This window comes from Prorops nasuta, unplaced genomic scaffold, assembly GCF_024137725.1.
Source record: "Prorops nasuta isolate Cenicafe-Biocafe unplaced genomic scaffold, Cenicafe_Pnas_1.2 PNAS00027, whole genome shotgun sequence".
Classification (NCBI taxonomy): Eukaryota; Metazoa; Arthropoda; class Insecta; order Hymenoptera; family Bethylidae; genus Prorops; species Prorops nasuta.
The window spans coordinates 270,763-287,771 of record NW_027116824.1 but is presented as its reverse complement, the minus strand read 5'-3'; the positions used below and the strand labels follow the sequence as shown (position 1 = coordinate 287,771).

The window sequence follows — 17,009 nt, the reverse complement described above, 5'->3', positions numbered from 1 at the left end:
ACAGTATTAATTTGTTAAAAAGCACATGACACTCAAGTCTGTAATGTTTCTATGCTATGCCCAGATATGTTGGCTCTCAGATCGACAATTTTTCAGTTTAATAAGAAAAAATTAAGATCAAAGATATAACGTCACCATTTGTAGTTAATGTCATTAATCAAATTAGCAGAGGAAAGTAAAACTTTTAAAGCTGACATAAACATTTTTGTTGAAAAAAAATGGTAAGAAAAACAGTTCAGAAGAAGTATCGTCACTTGATGAGATGATCCTTAGACGGGTGATAGCACCACCTGTAAAACGAATGAGTTTTGTCCCAAAATTTAAGCATCGGTGTGTCGCCGCTGTGTTAAGGTTTTCTACTTCGTGGGCGTTTACAAGGGCGAATGTTTGACAAAGAGGGGGTAGGGGTGAGAGAGGGAGAAAGAGTGGGAGAGAGAGAGAGAGAGAGAGAGAGAGAGAGAGGGCGATTGTGCAAGAAATGGTAAAAAAAGAGAAAAGACGTATACTAGAAGCGAAGCGAGAAGGGGTGGTGATGTGGTGGTAGTATCGTGCGAAGCGCGAAAGCCTGTCAGTAGTCAGAATCAGTAAGCTTTCGGCCATCGAGCGGTCTGTTACTACTGCATGTGCTCTCGGTTCGTCGCTCTCCGAGATACGCCGATGCACAACAACAACAGCACTACTCCCTTCGAAGCTGACATCGAACCATAGACGCGCGCGTGATTGACTAGAGAAAGCTCGAAAATATTACAGCACCTCGATGTAGCAATTCGATTGACCTTTCGAGTTGGTCGCGACGGCTCAAACAGAAGCATGGCTTCTCTTTTTTCCCTCCTTTTGCTACTAACTACCGCTATATTCGCTACCGGTAAGTCCGTCTTCCAACATTTATTCGAATCTTTATTTAATTCCTACAAAAATTTAATTATTAATCATTTTTAACTGTTAAATTATTCTTCGAGTCGGTTTTATGATCGACCTCTATCACTAGTTTTAGTATTATTGGCCTATTCGATCGCTGACAAAGGATACATGCAAAATTCAGTTTAGAAATTGTACGAAACCATGTTAAGGATACTTTGTAACGCTAGTATTGGAAAAGTTCTTGAACGGTACTTTAGCCAGACGTTTGAAAAGTCTGTGGAGATTCGCCCGACGGAGGGTGTGAGCTTCAAATGACACAGCAAATTCGATGCATTAGGAAGCATCGACTGAAAATTTCCACTTTCATTTCCATCAAAAATATCAAATATTTTCAAAACTCCCAAATCGACTCTACTAGGCTAACGACTGAGCTTTTACTGCGTAATGAATAAAATAATTGAAAGTACGAACTATGTTTTTCCATTTGCATTTTTTTCATTATAGAAAAGCTTTAATCAATTCCGCAGATCGACGTGACAGGCACATACCAGAGGAGAAATAAAACGGATTTGTATAAAGACTCGCGTACAGCCTTACATAAGCCTTCTTATATAGAGAAAGAGGGTTCTCTCTTTCCAAGTTGATAAATATTTCTCTTAGAAATTTTGCAACGAGTCCTTTCGCGCGTCCACAAGTTTTTTCTGCTATTTGTAGACTAGCCGTGTGCTGCGGATGAAAGAAACACGGCTTGGAGGAATAAAAGTGTAAATAAGGAAGAAATTAGGAATCTTTCAAGTGTCTTTCTTTGCGTCGTTGACACGTTCGTCCGTCCGGAGGTCGTGGGGATCGATATGTGGCAAAGTAGTCAATATACGTGGCGACTCCTTACAAAAGCAGGCCAACGACTGTGCTTCCTTCACCACGACCATCCTACCCATTCCATCCTCTTCAACTGATTAATATTTATCTTCTCAGTTTTTGACTCATGCCCCCCCCGCCCCCCTCCTCTCATATCCCATTACCAGCACGTAAAAAATACAACACCTTTGTAAGTTTCTGCAGAAACTTGAGCAATTCTTTAGAGACGTAGATTTATACTAGTTTATCGCACCACAAACTTATATCTCTTTATTTACACCGGAGCAGAGTACAACGTATTGTCTCATTCAAAATCAATACGAATAAATGTATGCATGTGAATTTTAGAAAAATAATCTGTCGAACCGACGAGACTCGAGTTTCGTTTCAGTATAATTTTAAGGACGCTAGGAATTTTCCACGTTTAAATATAAATCCTTTGGCCAGTCGCCATTCATCCCCTGCATGTTTGTGCATTGCATGTCCTTAACCTATAAAATATAATTAGAACAGCGAGTATTTGGTGCAGGACCTAAATGCATATCAAATTATAAATAGCAAATGCATTTGTAAGTCCTTATTGATCGTTCTCTCTCTCTCTCTTACACACACACGTACACACTTTCTATTAAACTGTTTACAAAATATTAAATACTGCTTGAATGAACAGAGACGAAAATGTAGGATTTTGAGACTTTTGATGTAGCTTTAGCAACGAAAGATCCTTCCCTTTGTTCCTGTTGATGGATTTATTCGAGTAAGAGGACACCCCCTGTATATTCGAAGATCAAGAGTCCATTAGCTTTTAGCGCTTCATCGCCACGCGATCCTGGATGACCTGGTTACGAATAGGATAGCATTTTCCTCTCAGGTCAGAAATACACCCAGCTATTATTCACGATGCATTCATTGCGATCTGTGCTTTGTAATGGCTTCGCGTACATTAATGTCATTTAAATTCCCTCCGAACGGCATAGAGAAATTCAGTGATACTCCGCGATTTATAGCGTCCATTAAATTTTATTATTCAAACTGGCTCGATCGTGTTTAAAATTAATTCCTCTTCATGCTTCATTGGACAATGATATACCGAGAGAGGAATTTTACGAAGAGTTTTTATATTCTTCCTTCGTGTGGTGCGAAAGCACCGAATTAACGTAGCAAACAAGATTAGTTATTCTTCCTGCGAGGATCGATTTTAAATAGTTTCGAGACGCGTTGGTGTGTTACACATCGCAAACAAACCCGAAGCAAAGAAAGTGTATAATGAATAGCTGCACAATGGCGCAGCGCGTGTTTAGGTGTACTATAGTCTTTCAAACTTTCGAGCTCTACGGAAAGATACGTGTATTATTATACGTGGGAACAAAATAGTTTCTGTCAAGCCATACCAGTACTACGTAGGTATGCTCCCGTATGTTGGTAACCAGCTGTTGGCTATATCGGGGTGAAAGATCGAAGAATGCAGCGCAAAAATATCTTTATTATTCTATTTATCACTTGTATACGAAAATCACGAATTATATTTAAATGTTATTTTTATAGAAATTTTTGTGACACGTACAATGAGCTGGGAAACTGTTGTATTGAGTTTTGAAAAATAAATTAAAGCTGATTTATTTGTAAGAAAAATATGGTACAAGCAAGCAGTGATGATACTGTAATGGTTATTACGGTGGCCGACTACACATTGGCTTATCTACTGTGGTAACCTTAATTTATACCCATTTGCAAAGCTGCACACAGTGCTTGCTGTATATTCCAATGTTTCCTGTGTGATATTTTCTTAAACTCCTACACTATTCTCGAAATTTTAGTTATATTTCGAAAATATATCTGACTCGTCGATTAAAAAATTATAGCTTTCAAGCTGATCTTCCGGTACAGTAGTAGAGGCCACGATTTTTAACCACCGTTCACCCTTTTTCGTTTGAAGCATTGATTTATCTTTCTATACAATAAACTCTACAATTTATACGTTTGATTTTCGATAGACGTTTTTTATACCGATGAAAAACGCGTTCAGACTTATAAAAGGAGCTTTTAAATAGATTGGATATACGTCCATCGAGAACCAATATTTCGTGGCTGTCCTTTTAAAAATCAACCCTCTTGTCGGATCATAAATATATTTCTCTACTGCGGGCCAAGCATTTTGAGAGACTCAGCCTACTACTATCCAATAAAGACACGACAAACACTCGATCGAAAGCCTTGATAAACCGAATGATTTTTCAAGGATTCGAAAGAGCCCATTGAGAGAAAGCAATGATTTCTCACAATTAGGAAATCTGATAGTAATTCATGAATGGATGAATGTGGAATCTGAGAGATGTAACTGTTATCGATTTATCGGATAGCCCCTAGCAGTAAGGCATAAATACCTGGCATGAAATTGTGTCAGGATATTGCTTCCGCGTTGGAACGAGATTATCGTAAAGCAATTGGAGGCTGACTCGCATAATAAGTGTTATAGCTAAATTATATAGCTGAAAAAGTTATCCAGAGGTCGCCCAAGGCAGTTTTCGATTAAGTAGATGAGGAAGGCAGGAAACGGACATTGAGTAGAGCAATTTATATATAGGTATATTAGTAACGCAGCCCTCCTCCTAGCTATTATTACAAGATAAACTGGATTTCGTTGGCCTTGAAAGCGTCAATAAGAGAGCAGTGGGGTTTCGGCAAAGAGATTAGAAGCGAGGCGAGGCGAGGCGAGGCGAGGCGATAGCGAGTGTACGAAATAGAGTCAAAGAGACAGCCATGAGATAATAATGAAATTGGGAATGAGAATTGCGTGCAACTGATTGCGCAGCCAGGGCTTCGTTTGTTTCATCCAATGAATGAATGAATACGATGCCGAGGGCATAGTTCGCGACAGTTTACAACTTTTCCACAGGGTAAAGCCCTCCGAGTCGAGTTGGTTCTTTGTACCCCTAGCGGGTATTTCTATCACCGATAAATAATTAAAACGACCTCAACTGCAGATTTTATCGTATATTACGTGTCATTAATGCACCAATGAAATCACTCCTGCTCTTATTGCTCAATATAATTCGCGCAATCCTATTATTACATCCTCCTCCTGTAATAGTACGCCGCATCAATAATTCCCATTACATTGTCATTTGTGGGAAGAATATTCATTCGCAAATCATAACAATCTCTCGTTGCATCGTCGAAGAGAAGCGAATCCAATCAAACGTTATCATACTTCGTATCTTTGTGTCCTATCGGCAATCAGTCTATATAACAGACTGATTTTATCGTTGTAATGGGAAATCGATCGTTGGATTGAAACAATGATAAACGTTATCCGCGTCTGGTCTCTCGTTTAATGAAAAGACAAAAAACTTGACAAATTTATCCAGTCTCGTACTTTTTGGAACGCGATGCTGCGAGTAGGAGTCTGTTAAGTGCAGGTGTAATGAAAAGAAAGGAGAAGACAGTGGAGCACTTTATTTGGCGTGTTGGTGAAATTGCTAGAGTGGAGTTAGGTGGGGCAGAGTTAAAGGAGGCTATAGGACATAGGGAGAAGGAGGAGGGGGGACTTCTTTTTGTAGAACGCTGTAATTTATCGCCGCATGATCGTGGCTAGAAGTCATTAAGCCCGTCACACCAGGACTTGTATACTTTATGACGCAAACTTTCCTCCTTGCTCTGGTAATTCGCAGGACACGTTTTAATTCGCGTGTGGTTTCTTCCCCTATTTTCACTCTTTTCTCGCGCAAAGTCAATAACGTAAATTTACATTCATCGGTTGGGCAAGCTTTCGTTAATAGAAGAAAAAAAAATTGGTACATACCCCTCTCCCTGTGCAAATCTGTCGAAATACACACAAAAGAATTAACGTTCGTTTCGAAAGTTGGAAATTGACAAATATTTGATCAGAAAAGTCTCCGAAGCCATTAACATAGCCTGTCGAGAATACTGCGGAAACTTCCGCATAGTTATCGCGGTAGTTTAACAAATTTTCGATGTTGCAAGTTTAGCATATGGCTAACAGGCAATCTCCATGTTGATTAATGAAATGATTGTGGTCCATTGGATGGTCTAGTCATTATTGAGCGGGCGTTGCGGCAAGCGGAAGAGCCGCTATCGTTATGTCACACTGTATTCCCAATCACCGATAATTAACTTCTTATATATAGGAGGGATCGAAGAAATCTTAATTAATTTATTAGCAAATATATTTCTGCGCAACGAAGAAGCATTGCGAAAAGTCCAGTAGAGTTTATTTATACTTTATACGATATATATATATATATATATATATATATTGCACGATATGTACGAGCTTTTGAAAGGGACTTTTGCTTAATAGCTTTAATTTAGTGAGAATAAACGATATAGCAGTTAATACCGAAGCGAGTCTCTTTCATCTCTCACCATAAATTTAATATTTTTCGACCGCGCGTGGGAAGAGCAATTTTCAATAATTTTAGAATATGAAAGGTGAGTGTAAATTTTTTCCCTTTGGCAATCGGTGCTTTTAACGGTGACGAATCGAAGGAGAGAGAATCGATGAACGCGTTTAGTTTCGCTAATAATAAAATTCTTTTCCGTTCTCCTTCACCTGCTGTGTCGTTAATTGAACACATGGAAAAATATGAGCTAGCTATTATTGCACCTACCAAGCCCCTAACTCCAATTCCAACTATGTATATATATAATATGTATTTTATAATTAAATCTGCTTAGTCATGTCGTGAAATAATCTTTCGAAATTCTCTCTAAAACCATCAATATTGTTCCTGCAGTATTAAAGTAATGACTATCAAGCACTCAGAAGAATAATTTAAAATCCAGAACAACATCATACTAAACAAAACATTACATTCTATATAGAATTATTGTCCCACGCTTAAAACAATTGCATTTATAGCATTAAAATTAAAAAGTTGCAAGTTATTGTCAAGTTCTCCTTGCGCAGTATTAAAGCAATAACCATGAAGTACCAAGACGAATAATTTAAAACCCAGACCATCGTACCAAATAAAATTTTACATTCTATAGAATTATTGTCCCACGCTTAAAACAATTGTATATATATATATATATATATAACTTTAAAATTAGAAGAATACAAGTTATCATTGCCAGGCTCAGCGAGGCTCCTCCACTCTTTGTCTCGCCTCAACGAGCGTGCTTGAATTCTTCGGGTAGATAAAGTAAGGTTGCAGGGCTGCGATGCACATTATTATCGATTGTAAAGCCGACGAGCAGAGAGTGCTCGTTGGTGTCGCGCAATATTCCGAGCCATCGGTGTTTCAAGTGACAGTCTGACGCTCATATTTACTGATTGCATTTCGCTCGCATTCCCTCATTCGTCGTTCGCTCATCGTCGACCTCCCAACCTCGCACCGTTTATGGCCTATTCCTATCCGCACGTCTTTGTCACCGCTCGCCTATCTCTCGTCCCCCCAATCCCATTATCCCATCGTCGCCCATCACCCCCCCCCCATCTATAGACCACTGTCGCCAGAAAGAATTTCCACCATCAGTGGAGACTCTCGCCTTACACACAAATTGAATTCCATCATATTTTTATTCGTAAAAAAAAAAGAAAAAAAAACATACAAGAAGAAGACCTCTAACGACGACGATCGATTCTTCCTTTCCTCTCTCTCTCTCTCTCTCTCTCCATCTATCTCTGCATATAAAGCAATTTTCTTCGACGAATGTTTATATACGAGCCACTGGGAAAATCAACTACCTTTCGATTGTAAAAGGCAGCGATATTTAAAACATAGTTTTGATTGCCTGTGCCAAACGGTGAGTATATATAAAAGAGAGCGAGGAAAGACGCATTTACGTACGAGTTTCAAAGGGAATATTTAAAACAGAGTTTCTTGAACTGGTTGTAATTTGAGGGAAACCTATTCTTTCCACGAGTTTCACTCGTGTTTTTCATTAAATATAAAGCAGCGAAGTCTGGCGAAGTGTGTTGACCAGACAAAGTTAATATGCAATGTATATTTTAATATATATATATATACGTGTTTTCTTGTTGAAATTGCTCGCGTGTAATCTCCAGGTTATAAAAATGATCTACTATATAATATAGCTTTAATTCGGAGGCTCGAAGGTTGGAGTTTCCGTGCCGTTGGGAAATCAAATGGTGCTTAGATTTCGAAAAGTTGAAGTTGAGACACGCAGTTGTTGCAGTCGTTGGAACTGTAAAAATGTTCGTGTGAGAGGGAATCGAGGGTATCGGCTGCTGCATTCGAAATTGCTGGATGACTTTCCGAGTAAACCAAGAAGAGAAGCTCCATGGAGAGCCATAGGAGGATATTGAAAAATTGTGAGCAGAGTTATCCTCCTATTGGTCGAGGAAGCTTTGCCACTTTGCGACCCAATGTGCTACAGCACGTGCGACCTCCTCGACTTATATACTTCTTCCTAGTTCGGTCAATTTCATATGAAACACCTATTGCGCTTATTCACACTGCAAAACATATATTCCCATAGTGTGTGATACAGCCCACTCACCCTTATTCCATTATTAAACGGAGGGTAAAAGTCTGGTAAATATGTTATCGAAGAAATTATATAATGGATATTATAGTTACTAACTGCACCCCAATACCATTAAACTCAATTGCTTCAAACTTTCAAACACGTATAACAACAATTGCTTGGCAGCACTGCCTTTAATTTGCTTTCTCGTGACTATAATGTCATGGAGAATTGGGATAATACCGAGAGAATTGTAAAAGCAGGAACGAGAGAACAAGCCTAGTGATTTATCGATTGGAAAGTTCCAACACAGCATTTATAATGGGCGGAACAATCCATGGAATTCGATAAGCTCATTATAAATTTATTATTATGAGACAGGTGATGGAGCGGCTCCTTTTATGAAAATATTTAGTATGCATGAAAATAAAATGGGAAAGGAGTGTGATAAATATTTTAGATTATATTTTTTACGTCCAGCTTTACGTATATATGAATTTTTAAAAACTCAGACTGTATGTGATAATGTTATAAAATGTGATATGTATATAACATAAAAAAGGTAACATAATTGGCAAGGTAATTAGTGAGTAACTTGATGTTTTAAAGTCACTACAGGATTATCCTGAAAATACAGCCGCAAGCATGAAATTTGTACAGGTTCCTATTATTTTGAGGAATAATACGACGAAAATCGATTGTTTGCGGTGTAGATAGAGTTTTATTTTTCGTGAATCTGAAAAATACCCCAAGGAAACTTTCCACCAATCAGTTGTTTTCCTTGGAATATTTGCGTGCTTTTCTTACGTTCCCTTAAGATTTAAAGAAGTTTCTACGTGACAAGGATTGATTGTCGCGTGGCACACGAATATCTTTTATCTCTCTTTCCTTCCATCCTAGAGCAAGGAAGGGACTTACAAAAGGAGCACTTTCTTTGACTCAGAGCTGTAAAATAGCTTGCTGAAAACTAATTACTACCTGCCAATTAAACTTATCACTTGGAGTACCTACTCGACAAGAGTGGCAGACCTCTTTGAGAAGGACGAAATCATTATACACTTCTAATATTCTACGTACGCCATTTTGCACTGCTGACCAATTAGCAGAAGTGCATCCACCCATGTATATATAATTAATGAGGTTTCTATTGGTTTTCCAGGTGAAATGGAAAGTTTCTTGGGGCCAGAAGAAATTACTCGATTCAAATAAATCTCACTTGGAACGCAGTCTCGATGAAATTACTCTCTGAATTTATTATCATTCAGTTTAAATAAATAATTGATCGAGTTGACACAAAATAACTCGATTCGAGGCGAATTTCATCCATTTAAAATCAAAGTCCATTAATATCAAGAAATTAATTTCATTAGAACTATACCTTCGACACAAGTTTTATTCGAACCAAATAATTTTGATTTTCTCAGTGGGAGAACGAAATATAGCAAGGAGAATCTACCGGTTGATTAGGTGTCTAAGAGAAGGTCCTTAGGGTATTTCGGGAAATGGAGGATACTGGGTAGAACATAGAGGAACTGATGCTTGAAATCGACGATTGCAAGAGAATGCACTCAGAGTGGATTGGAGGGTTGAATGGTTCGGTAGGTTTTCTGGAACGTGATAAGAGGCCGAAAGAAAGAAGTATATATCGATTGCTTTCTTCTTTCTCTCATTTCTCCGTTAAGTCCTTTGATCCTGGAAGCTACTGCTTGTCCACGAATATTCGCCTACATTCGCTGCACACTACTTCAGATTTCTTCTGCTTCCTGATTTCAAGTTTTCCCATTCGAAATTTTCTTTGTTACACTCGGTGTCAGGCTGTGATACAATAACATCTCCTACAAATTTCTTCCCCACAGCTCAAATTTCATCGGTTATTCAATTGCCCCCACCAAACTTTTCATACTTTTGTTATTATTCTCTTAAGTTTTATGCAACTGTGCCCACACTATTGTTATAAGCCTCGACCTATTAGAGGAAACATCTGCGTTACGTCTTCGTTAACTTTATTTACTTGGAAATTTGGATTATGTAAGCCTCTGAATAGTTTTTCATGCTTAAGCCAGTGATTGTCCCGCGTGAAAACGGGAAACAAAGTCGTGAATAACCTATTACCCTGCAAGCTTGTTAACACGAGATACGATTAAACTTGTTCTACTTTACTGACCGTAATTTACGAAGCTTTTCCTAAAAAATAAAAAAAAAAACAAGAAAAAGGAATAACTTGGAATCCCTTTTTCCACAAAACTTATCTCTTATTCATTCAAGATCTTGATATATTTTAAAGACTCTTTACGCTTCTCACTTTTGACGTTTGAGTTTAAAACTTGTTAAACTTTCAAAGTTTGTCTTAGCATTAAATAGCAATTGTAACGTCGAGCAATTTATTATTTTCAGTAATTTGCCATGTAAAATCTGTTTGGTATTGCTGAAATAACTGAAATTGAATTGTAAATGGTACACGCTTATTCGTGCTCGCCCAAGCACACATGAGATACGAGTAAATATTTCGTCAAATACTGAAAAGCAAACATTTGAATAAAATTCTGACAGAAAATTTAATTGTTGCTTCTACCCTTTTAAATGGAAAATTTCTTTATTATTACAGCCAGCAGCAACAGCGAACATGCGTCAACCCTGCAAGCCCTCCACGTAAGTAAAATCGTGCTACATTCTCTAAAGCGTTTTTTATGCTAACGATGAATGTGATCAATAACCCTGCAACGGTATACGCAAGTCATGTAACATTCGATTACATCGCGTAACAAGAGAAATTGGTACTTTTGATACCTAACATTCCGTTACACCTGTGCTTGAAATGTTATAATTACACGGTCATTCACGGTGTAAGCTGATATTCCGCAATCTAGATTACACAATAATTGCATGAAGCGTTGCAGTATATCGAGTTGCGTAATTAATCTACTGTTATTTGCGAGCTATATTTAATGAACGTTCCTGTAATGCAACCCGTAATACGAAATGCACGATGAGTGTACGTGCATAAAATTGTATAACGAAAACTGTTGCGTTAGGAATCGAAGGGCCAGAACGTGGAGGCTGCATCGAGTAGAAAAGCGATGCTGAAGGAAATGGGGCAGCGAGAGGAAGTGAATTTGTCGAGGAAGGACGAGGCTGATGAGGAAACCGATGAGAATGACGAGGATCAGGGCGACGCTGAGGACGAAGACGCGGAAGACGAGTACGACGCTGAGGACAATGATGAATACGAGGATGAGTTGAAAGCCGTGGCCGAATCCCACGAGGCCATGTCCAAGGATGAACCGAAAGACGGCAAAGTCAGCGTTACGCCTCAAGCAGAAAGTAATCGTTTATCCGAAAAGAATTATGACTCGCATGAGAAAACCATCGAAGAGACTTCCGACGAGAATATGACATCCAACGAGGCTCTTGGGGACTACGAGATCGACGATGATGAAGAGGTATCGACACAACAAACGCTTTATTACATTTTGCAAAGAGCTTATATATTTTTTCAATATTATAATAAAATTTATTTAAATTTATGGGACTGTCGAGTTAACGCCAGATTTTTATTTCAAATATCGAGGATTTATTAGCGATATATGTCAAAGAACACTCCTCGCCATTTCATTCGGTGGTTATAAAATAAAATGTTTGTGCAACTGCGCTGTAATTTCCGTTTGACGAGTATTTTTCAGACAAATGGTAGAATTTTCCTCTCATTTGTGCACGATAAACCGTCCGGGATGATTAAATTCACGTCGCGCAGTGCTTTGTAGCTTTTATTTATTATATATATTTAATATAAAAAATTAATATCTTTTATAAAGTTTTCTTTGGCGTATAAAAATGTACGAGAATAGCTAATGTTCGATATAGCTCGTGTATAGAGATGTACTATATATATAATATTTATTCAGGATACAGTTGCACACGCGCTGTACTTTTCCTTTATGGTTTCTAATCTGGATTCTCTGACACATATGTAATTGACGATTTTCCTGTGTGGTTCAAAGGAACAATAATGATTTATTATTTCTCATGCTCTTCAAAGGAACTCGTTTGTAATCATTTAACAGACTTCAGTTTCTACCGTTCCCTCGGTTATCAAACGGAATAGAAGAAACTAGAAAAAGTTTTATGAAAAAAAAAGCTAGCAATCGCTGAATATTAAATTTGAGGGACGCTCTCAAAATTTTTATTCGCGAACCAATAAAAACGGAGATTACATTTTTATCAGTAAATTGGTCATCTTTACAGGAGGATCGTAATTACGAAAGGAATTGTTTTCAGGCCTGTAAATGCATATAATTGGTTTGGCTTCCGAAATACCGAATACCAAATGCAGCTACGGAGAAAACCAATTAATTTCTCATATTGGATTCTCTTTCGCTGATGTTCGACATAGCCTACTACCGAATTGGTGGTTAATTTAAATCTGACCGTTATCGATGTTTTTCCCAGAGTTTACAGAGCTTCGCAAACAAAATAACGAAAAAAAAAAAAACTGAACAAACAAAGAGGGAGTAATTAAGAGAGGGTGGTTTCCCGTTGCAGGTTTCGCAATTAAAACAGTACAAGAAGCAAAAGATACGGGATGGTAGGAAGAGTGAAAATTTGGGGAAAAAGAAACGCATGCCTACGGTGAAGAAGGAGCTCAGTACACAGAAAGAGATACTGATAAGCAGAAACGAAACGCAGGTGCCAAAGGGGCTGTTCCCTTCGGAGGAAACACTCAATCGTATAAACGAGGAAAGCGGTGATATCGTGCAAAGAAGAAACTTGGGCAAGAGCAAGGTGAGCCAACATAAGCTTTTCCATCACTCGGCCAATCTAGTAAAATCTACTTTAGAATCGTGCTACATCGAATCGTTGAAATCAGATCGGATACCTGACTGGAAATACTGAAAAGGGAAGGAATAAGGTTAAATCTATACTATATATATATCCTTTAAAGAAGAACTCTTAGTCTCTTACCTGCACAAATTTTATTCTCTCTAGAATCTTGCATCGTGTGCAAAAAATTTAATATTCTTATATGCTCGGTTTGCAGCTGGCCAATACCGAGATGAATCGGGAAAAGATCTATCCGGAGAATTTCATTCAGAGCCAAATATCCCCAGTGGACAGATACGTCGATCAGGTTATCGTGCCTGAATATTCCAAGAAGATGGATAAAAGACAGGAGAGAGTCCTCAATGACCTTAAATCATTGTTACTCGCCACATACGAGAAGGAGCAACAGAGGACGTTAGCAGAGCTTGGGGTAGGTTTACCGCAATTTTCTACGTTTCAAAGCTCCACGCTGTAATTTTCCTAATCTCTCTTTATTGCAGGCTCAAGAACGAGCTATGGCTACGAATTTACTGAAATTACTATCCAAGCTGGCGGATGACCCCGCGCAATTAGAACGCGTGCAACAATTTTTAGGTGAGATATATATATATATATATATATATATATATATATATTACATTATATGGTTTTGAAATACTGCGGAGAAAAGTTGCTCCGTGACTCATTGCTATATGCATTTCTAATTCTTCTTCCATGAAGAACGATTCGAGGAAAATTTTACAGACTCTGTTGTGTTATAGCTGACGGTGGAAATCGAGAGACGCAGAGAAATACGCTGAACACGCAGAAACGCTTGAACGAGATAAGTTTCCCTGCGAGGACGTCCTTGGCTACTCCGTATGCGACCTCCGAAGCTCCGAAGAAGACCCGGAAGAAGAAGAAAAAGAAGAAGAAGAAGAAGAAGCTTCAACAGTCAGAAATTCACTCGACGACTGACCCGTCCACTACTACGACTACCACTGTCTCATCGACCAACGAGGCTGCAACTACGTCGCCATCAACTAGCACCGAGAAAGGTCAGCAAAAAAGCCCGGTTCATTGGCGGCTCGTGGCTGAAAGACTGTTCGGACCAACTTGGCCGCAGAGATCCAAAGATGAGAATGGTAAATGCAGTGCTTTTGGACCATGATGAATCGGACAGTTTTAGGATTCTGGTAACTCTAATTTAATCTTTTGGTTCTGTCCTCAGACAACTCTGACATCGCTAAAGTTCATTACTCCGCGCCAGCCAAGTCAAGACTATTTCCATCCGCCGTTCACCAACTCGTGGGGGAGAACAAACATTTCCATGATTTCGATAAAGACCGTCCAGCTATCATGGTGGATGCTCCCCAGGAGCTGGATCCTCAATCGAGACAACGTCTTCATTTTGGAAAAATCAACACTCATCAAAATTCCGACTCTTCCGGACCCAACGACTTACCTACGAGTTTCCAACGAGAGCCAGGTAGTAAATATTTATCTTATCACCCTTCTATGTCGGCACGCTCTTTCCATTGATGAATAATCGATTTATATTCTTTCTCCTCCCATCCCCTCTCTCCCACAGCTCGCCTGCGAGAATACGAACAAGAGGAGCCGTATCCACAGCAAGTGTTATTTCAAGACTTTCCTCGCGCTAGAAACGAAAACAATTTCGCCTTGGCGGAAAGCAATTTCGCGATGAATCGCGAGTACAGGCCCCATGGGAGAGATTACGCCACGAGTCAGAACTGGCGTGATACGCCGTTTAAATACGAGCGACCTTGGAAATCGAACTACGGTGCTTTGTCGTCTAGCAAGTGGAGATTGTTTCCGGAAGCGACTAAAATTTGGCCAGGTAATAATAACAGGGATTACTGGAATGGAGAAGCAGGAGGTGCGAGTTTGGAGAAGCCATGGTTGATGTCAAGGTCACCACAGTACACGTGGAATCACGAGCAGTCCGCTCCTTGGTCGGTGCAGGAAAAGATCAAGTTCTCGCCTCCGTTGTCCACCGATAGTAGGGGGGATGAGGATTTGAAAAAGTACCATCTTGAGAGACCAAACGGTTCATGGGAAAAGAGCAGGAGTTTGGCGGACATTAACAGAACGGTTAAACAGGATGAGAACAATAAAGCTTTGCCAAAAATCACCATGACCACTTGGAACAGCCTGACATCCGATCCAGCAACTTGGCCTTACAAGCTTCCGGGAGCGAAACCCTGGCCAAAGGATCAAAGTGGAAAATCTTACAATCCCAATGCAGACCTTGTTAGAAAGCTCGGACTCGATAAGCAAGGTAGAGTGGCCACTTCTCTGAACGAATCCATGAAAGAAGAGGAATCTAACGAAATGGACGGTGGAAAGTATAACCTTGAAGCTGAGAAGAGCAGTCTGGGGTCGAAATATCCGAATAAATATCACGAAAAGAGCAGCGATGACCTTAAAGAGTCGATGGCTTGGAACACGATGGTCCCCAAGGCATCCAACGTGGGGGATGTTTTTAGTTCGATCAACAGGAACGGGGAGTCACCACCGGTAAAGAATTGGTCGACGAAGGAAGCGGTGCAGAATTCTTTACCGAAAATCAAATCGATGGACGCTTGGATAATACCCGGGGACCAGTCTACCTGGAGGCCTTACGAAGTTAATAAACCGGTGGACTCGTTGAATAAGAATATATTGAATGATCGATGGTCCCCTGACAACAAAGTTTCCTCTTTCACGTACAGTTGGCCACCTTTAAAAGCCAATGATAACAACTCCTGGAATCCAAAAGGTTATGACACTTGGAAAGGTGATGCCACGCCTAATTTTGCACCCTCTCAAACCTGGCAGCCCAAGTGGAAATCATTTATTTATCACAAAATCCCTACAGCACCCGCTAATAAATCAAAAACATCCGCGGATTCGTTATCGTCCAATCCGAAAAACGCTATTGTTGCGATATCAGCCGGTACTCCGGCCCAATATAGCGAAGGCGATTGGCGCAGAAATATCATAGAAGAAATACCCAGTAGCGTAGCAAAAACCGAGAACATCCTCGTCGATGATAATAACAATAATGTGGAGAACCAGTTGGACAAAAAACCATTGTATTACGAGTGGATAACCAAGAAATCTAGTTCAAAAGTACAGCAACAATTAAAAGCAAAAATCTCGGATCCTTTGGAGGATCAGCTGGAGACTTTGAGAGAACGAGACTCTTTGTCCTCCAAGGACTCTGCTAATTATACCAAGGTAATTAATAATATATAACTCGTTGCTACATTCTCTCCTAAAAATGCTTATATATCAAAATAATTTACAGATCCAGCCTACAGCTTTAACGGGTGACCACTTGTCACAAACTTCCATAAAATCCTCGAATACCAAGTTTCTTCAGAAAGAAAACAGTGCTAAAGGTATGGGAGAGTCAGTGGTAAAAGAAGGGAAAGATTTGATAAAGCGAAATGAGTTTGTACCATAAACTTTTCTCATACAAATTCTGGTATTTACAGCTAAAGTATCTATACGTAACGAAAGTAATCAAATCTGTAATAATGGCTAGAAGCCTGTAACAGCTTAAAAAGTCAAATACTCGAAAAAAAAAATCTTGATAAATATTGTCATCCGTTTATTATCTATCATCTGATAATACTCAACAGTGCTTAGCGAAGACGCTAACCGTGCATGATCATAAGTCAAACGCTCTTACTGGGTGTACTTACGGAAAATTGGTGCCCTTTTGAGTTTCTGCAATGTTTTTATTAGGTATTGAATAAATCGAATAAAAGAAAGGTGGACTGATAACAGAGTGTATGTATGAAAGAGAGAGAGAGAGAGAGAGAGAGAGAGAGAGAGAGAGAGAAGGTTGTAATAATATGATTAGATTTAAATTTTATCTGTATCTTTCATTACAGACCGATTCACAATGCATAATACCAAGCATTAAGTTTAAAGCGAAGGAGTTTGATGTTTATTAGTTTTAAAATTATGCTTCTGCCCCCTTATACCGAATGTAAACTATTATACTATATATTAAGGATAATTTA

General features: G+C 39.1%; 1 protein-coding gene across 1 annotated transcript; it reads left to right on the top strand.

Moving 5' to 3' along the window:
* The first annotated feature begins 564 nt into the window (after positions 1–564).
* Positions 565–16,647, top strand: LOC136782450 (microtubule-associated protein futsch-like). The gene is made up of 10 exons (XM_066741886.1): positions 565–865; positions 10,781–10,824; positions 11,208–11,615; positions 12,715–12,954; positions 13,211–13,423; positions 13,494–13,587; positions 13,755–14,117; positions 14,204–14,461; positions 14,564–16,215; positions 16,286–16,647. The coding sequence occupies exons 1-10, from the start codon at positions 811–813 to the stop codon at positions 16,442–16,444; spliced, it is 3,486 nt and encodes a 1,161-aa protein (XP_066597983.1). The 5' UTR covers positions 565–810; the 3' UTR covers positions 16,445–16,647.
* The last annotated feature ends 362 nt before the right edge of the window (positions 16,648–17,009 follow it).

Bases quoted from the DNA above. Each gene is read 5' to 3' on its own strand.
- LOC136782450 (XM_066741886.1), top strand. From the start codon at position 811: ATGGCTTCTCTTTTTTCCCTCCTTTTGCTACTAACTACCGCTATATTC. The intron at 10,825-11,207 runs GTAAGTAAAATC...CTGTTGCGTTAG, and splicing joins CAACCCTGCAAGCCCTCCAC to GAATCGAAGGGCCAGAACGT. The intron at 11,616-12,714 runs GTATCGACACAA...TTCCCGTTGCAG, and splicing joins AGATCGACGATGATGAAGAG to GTTTCGCAATTAAAACAGTA.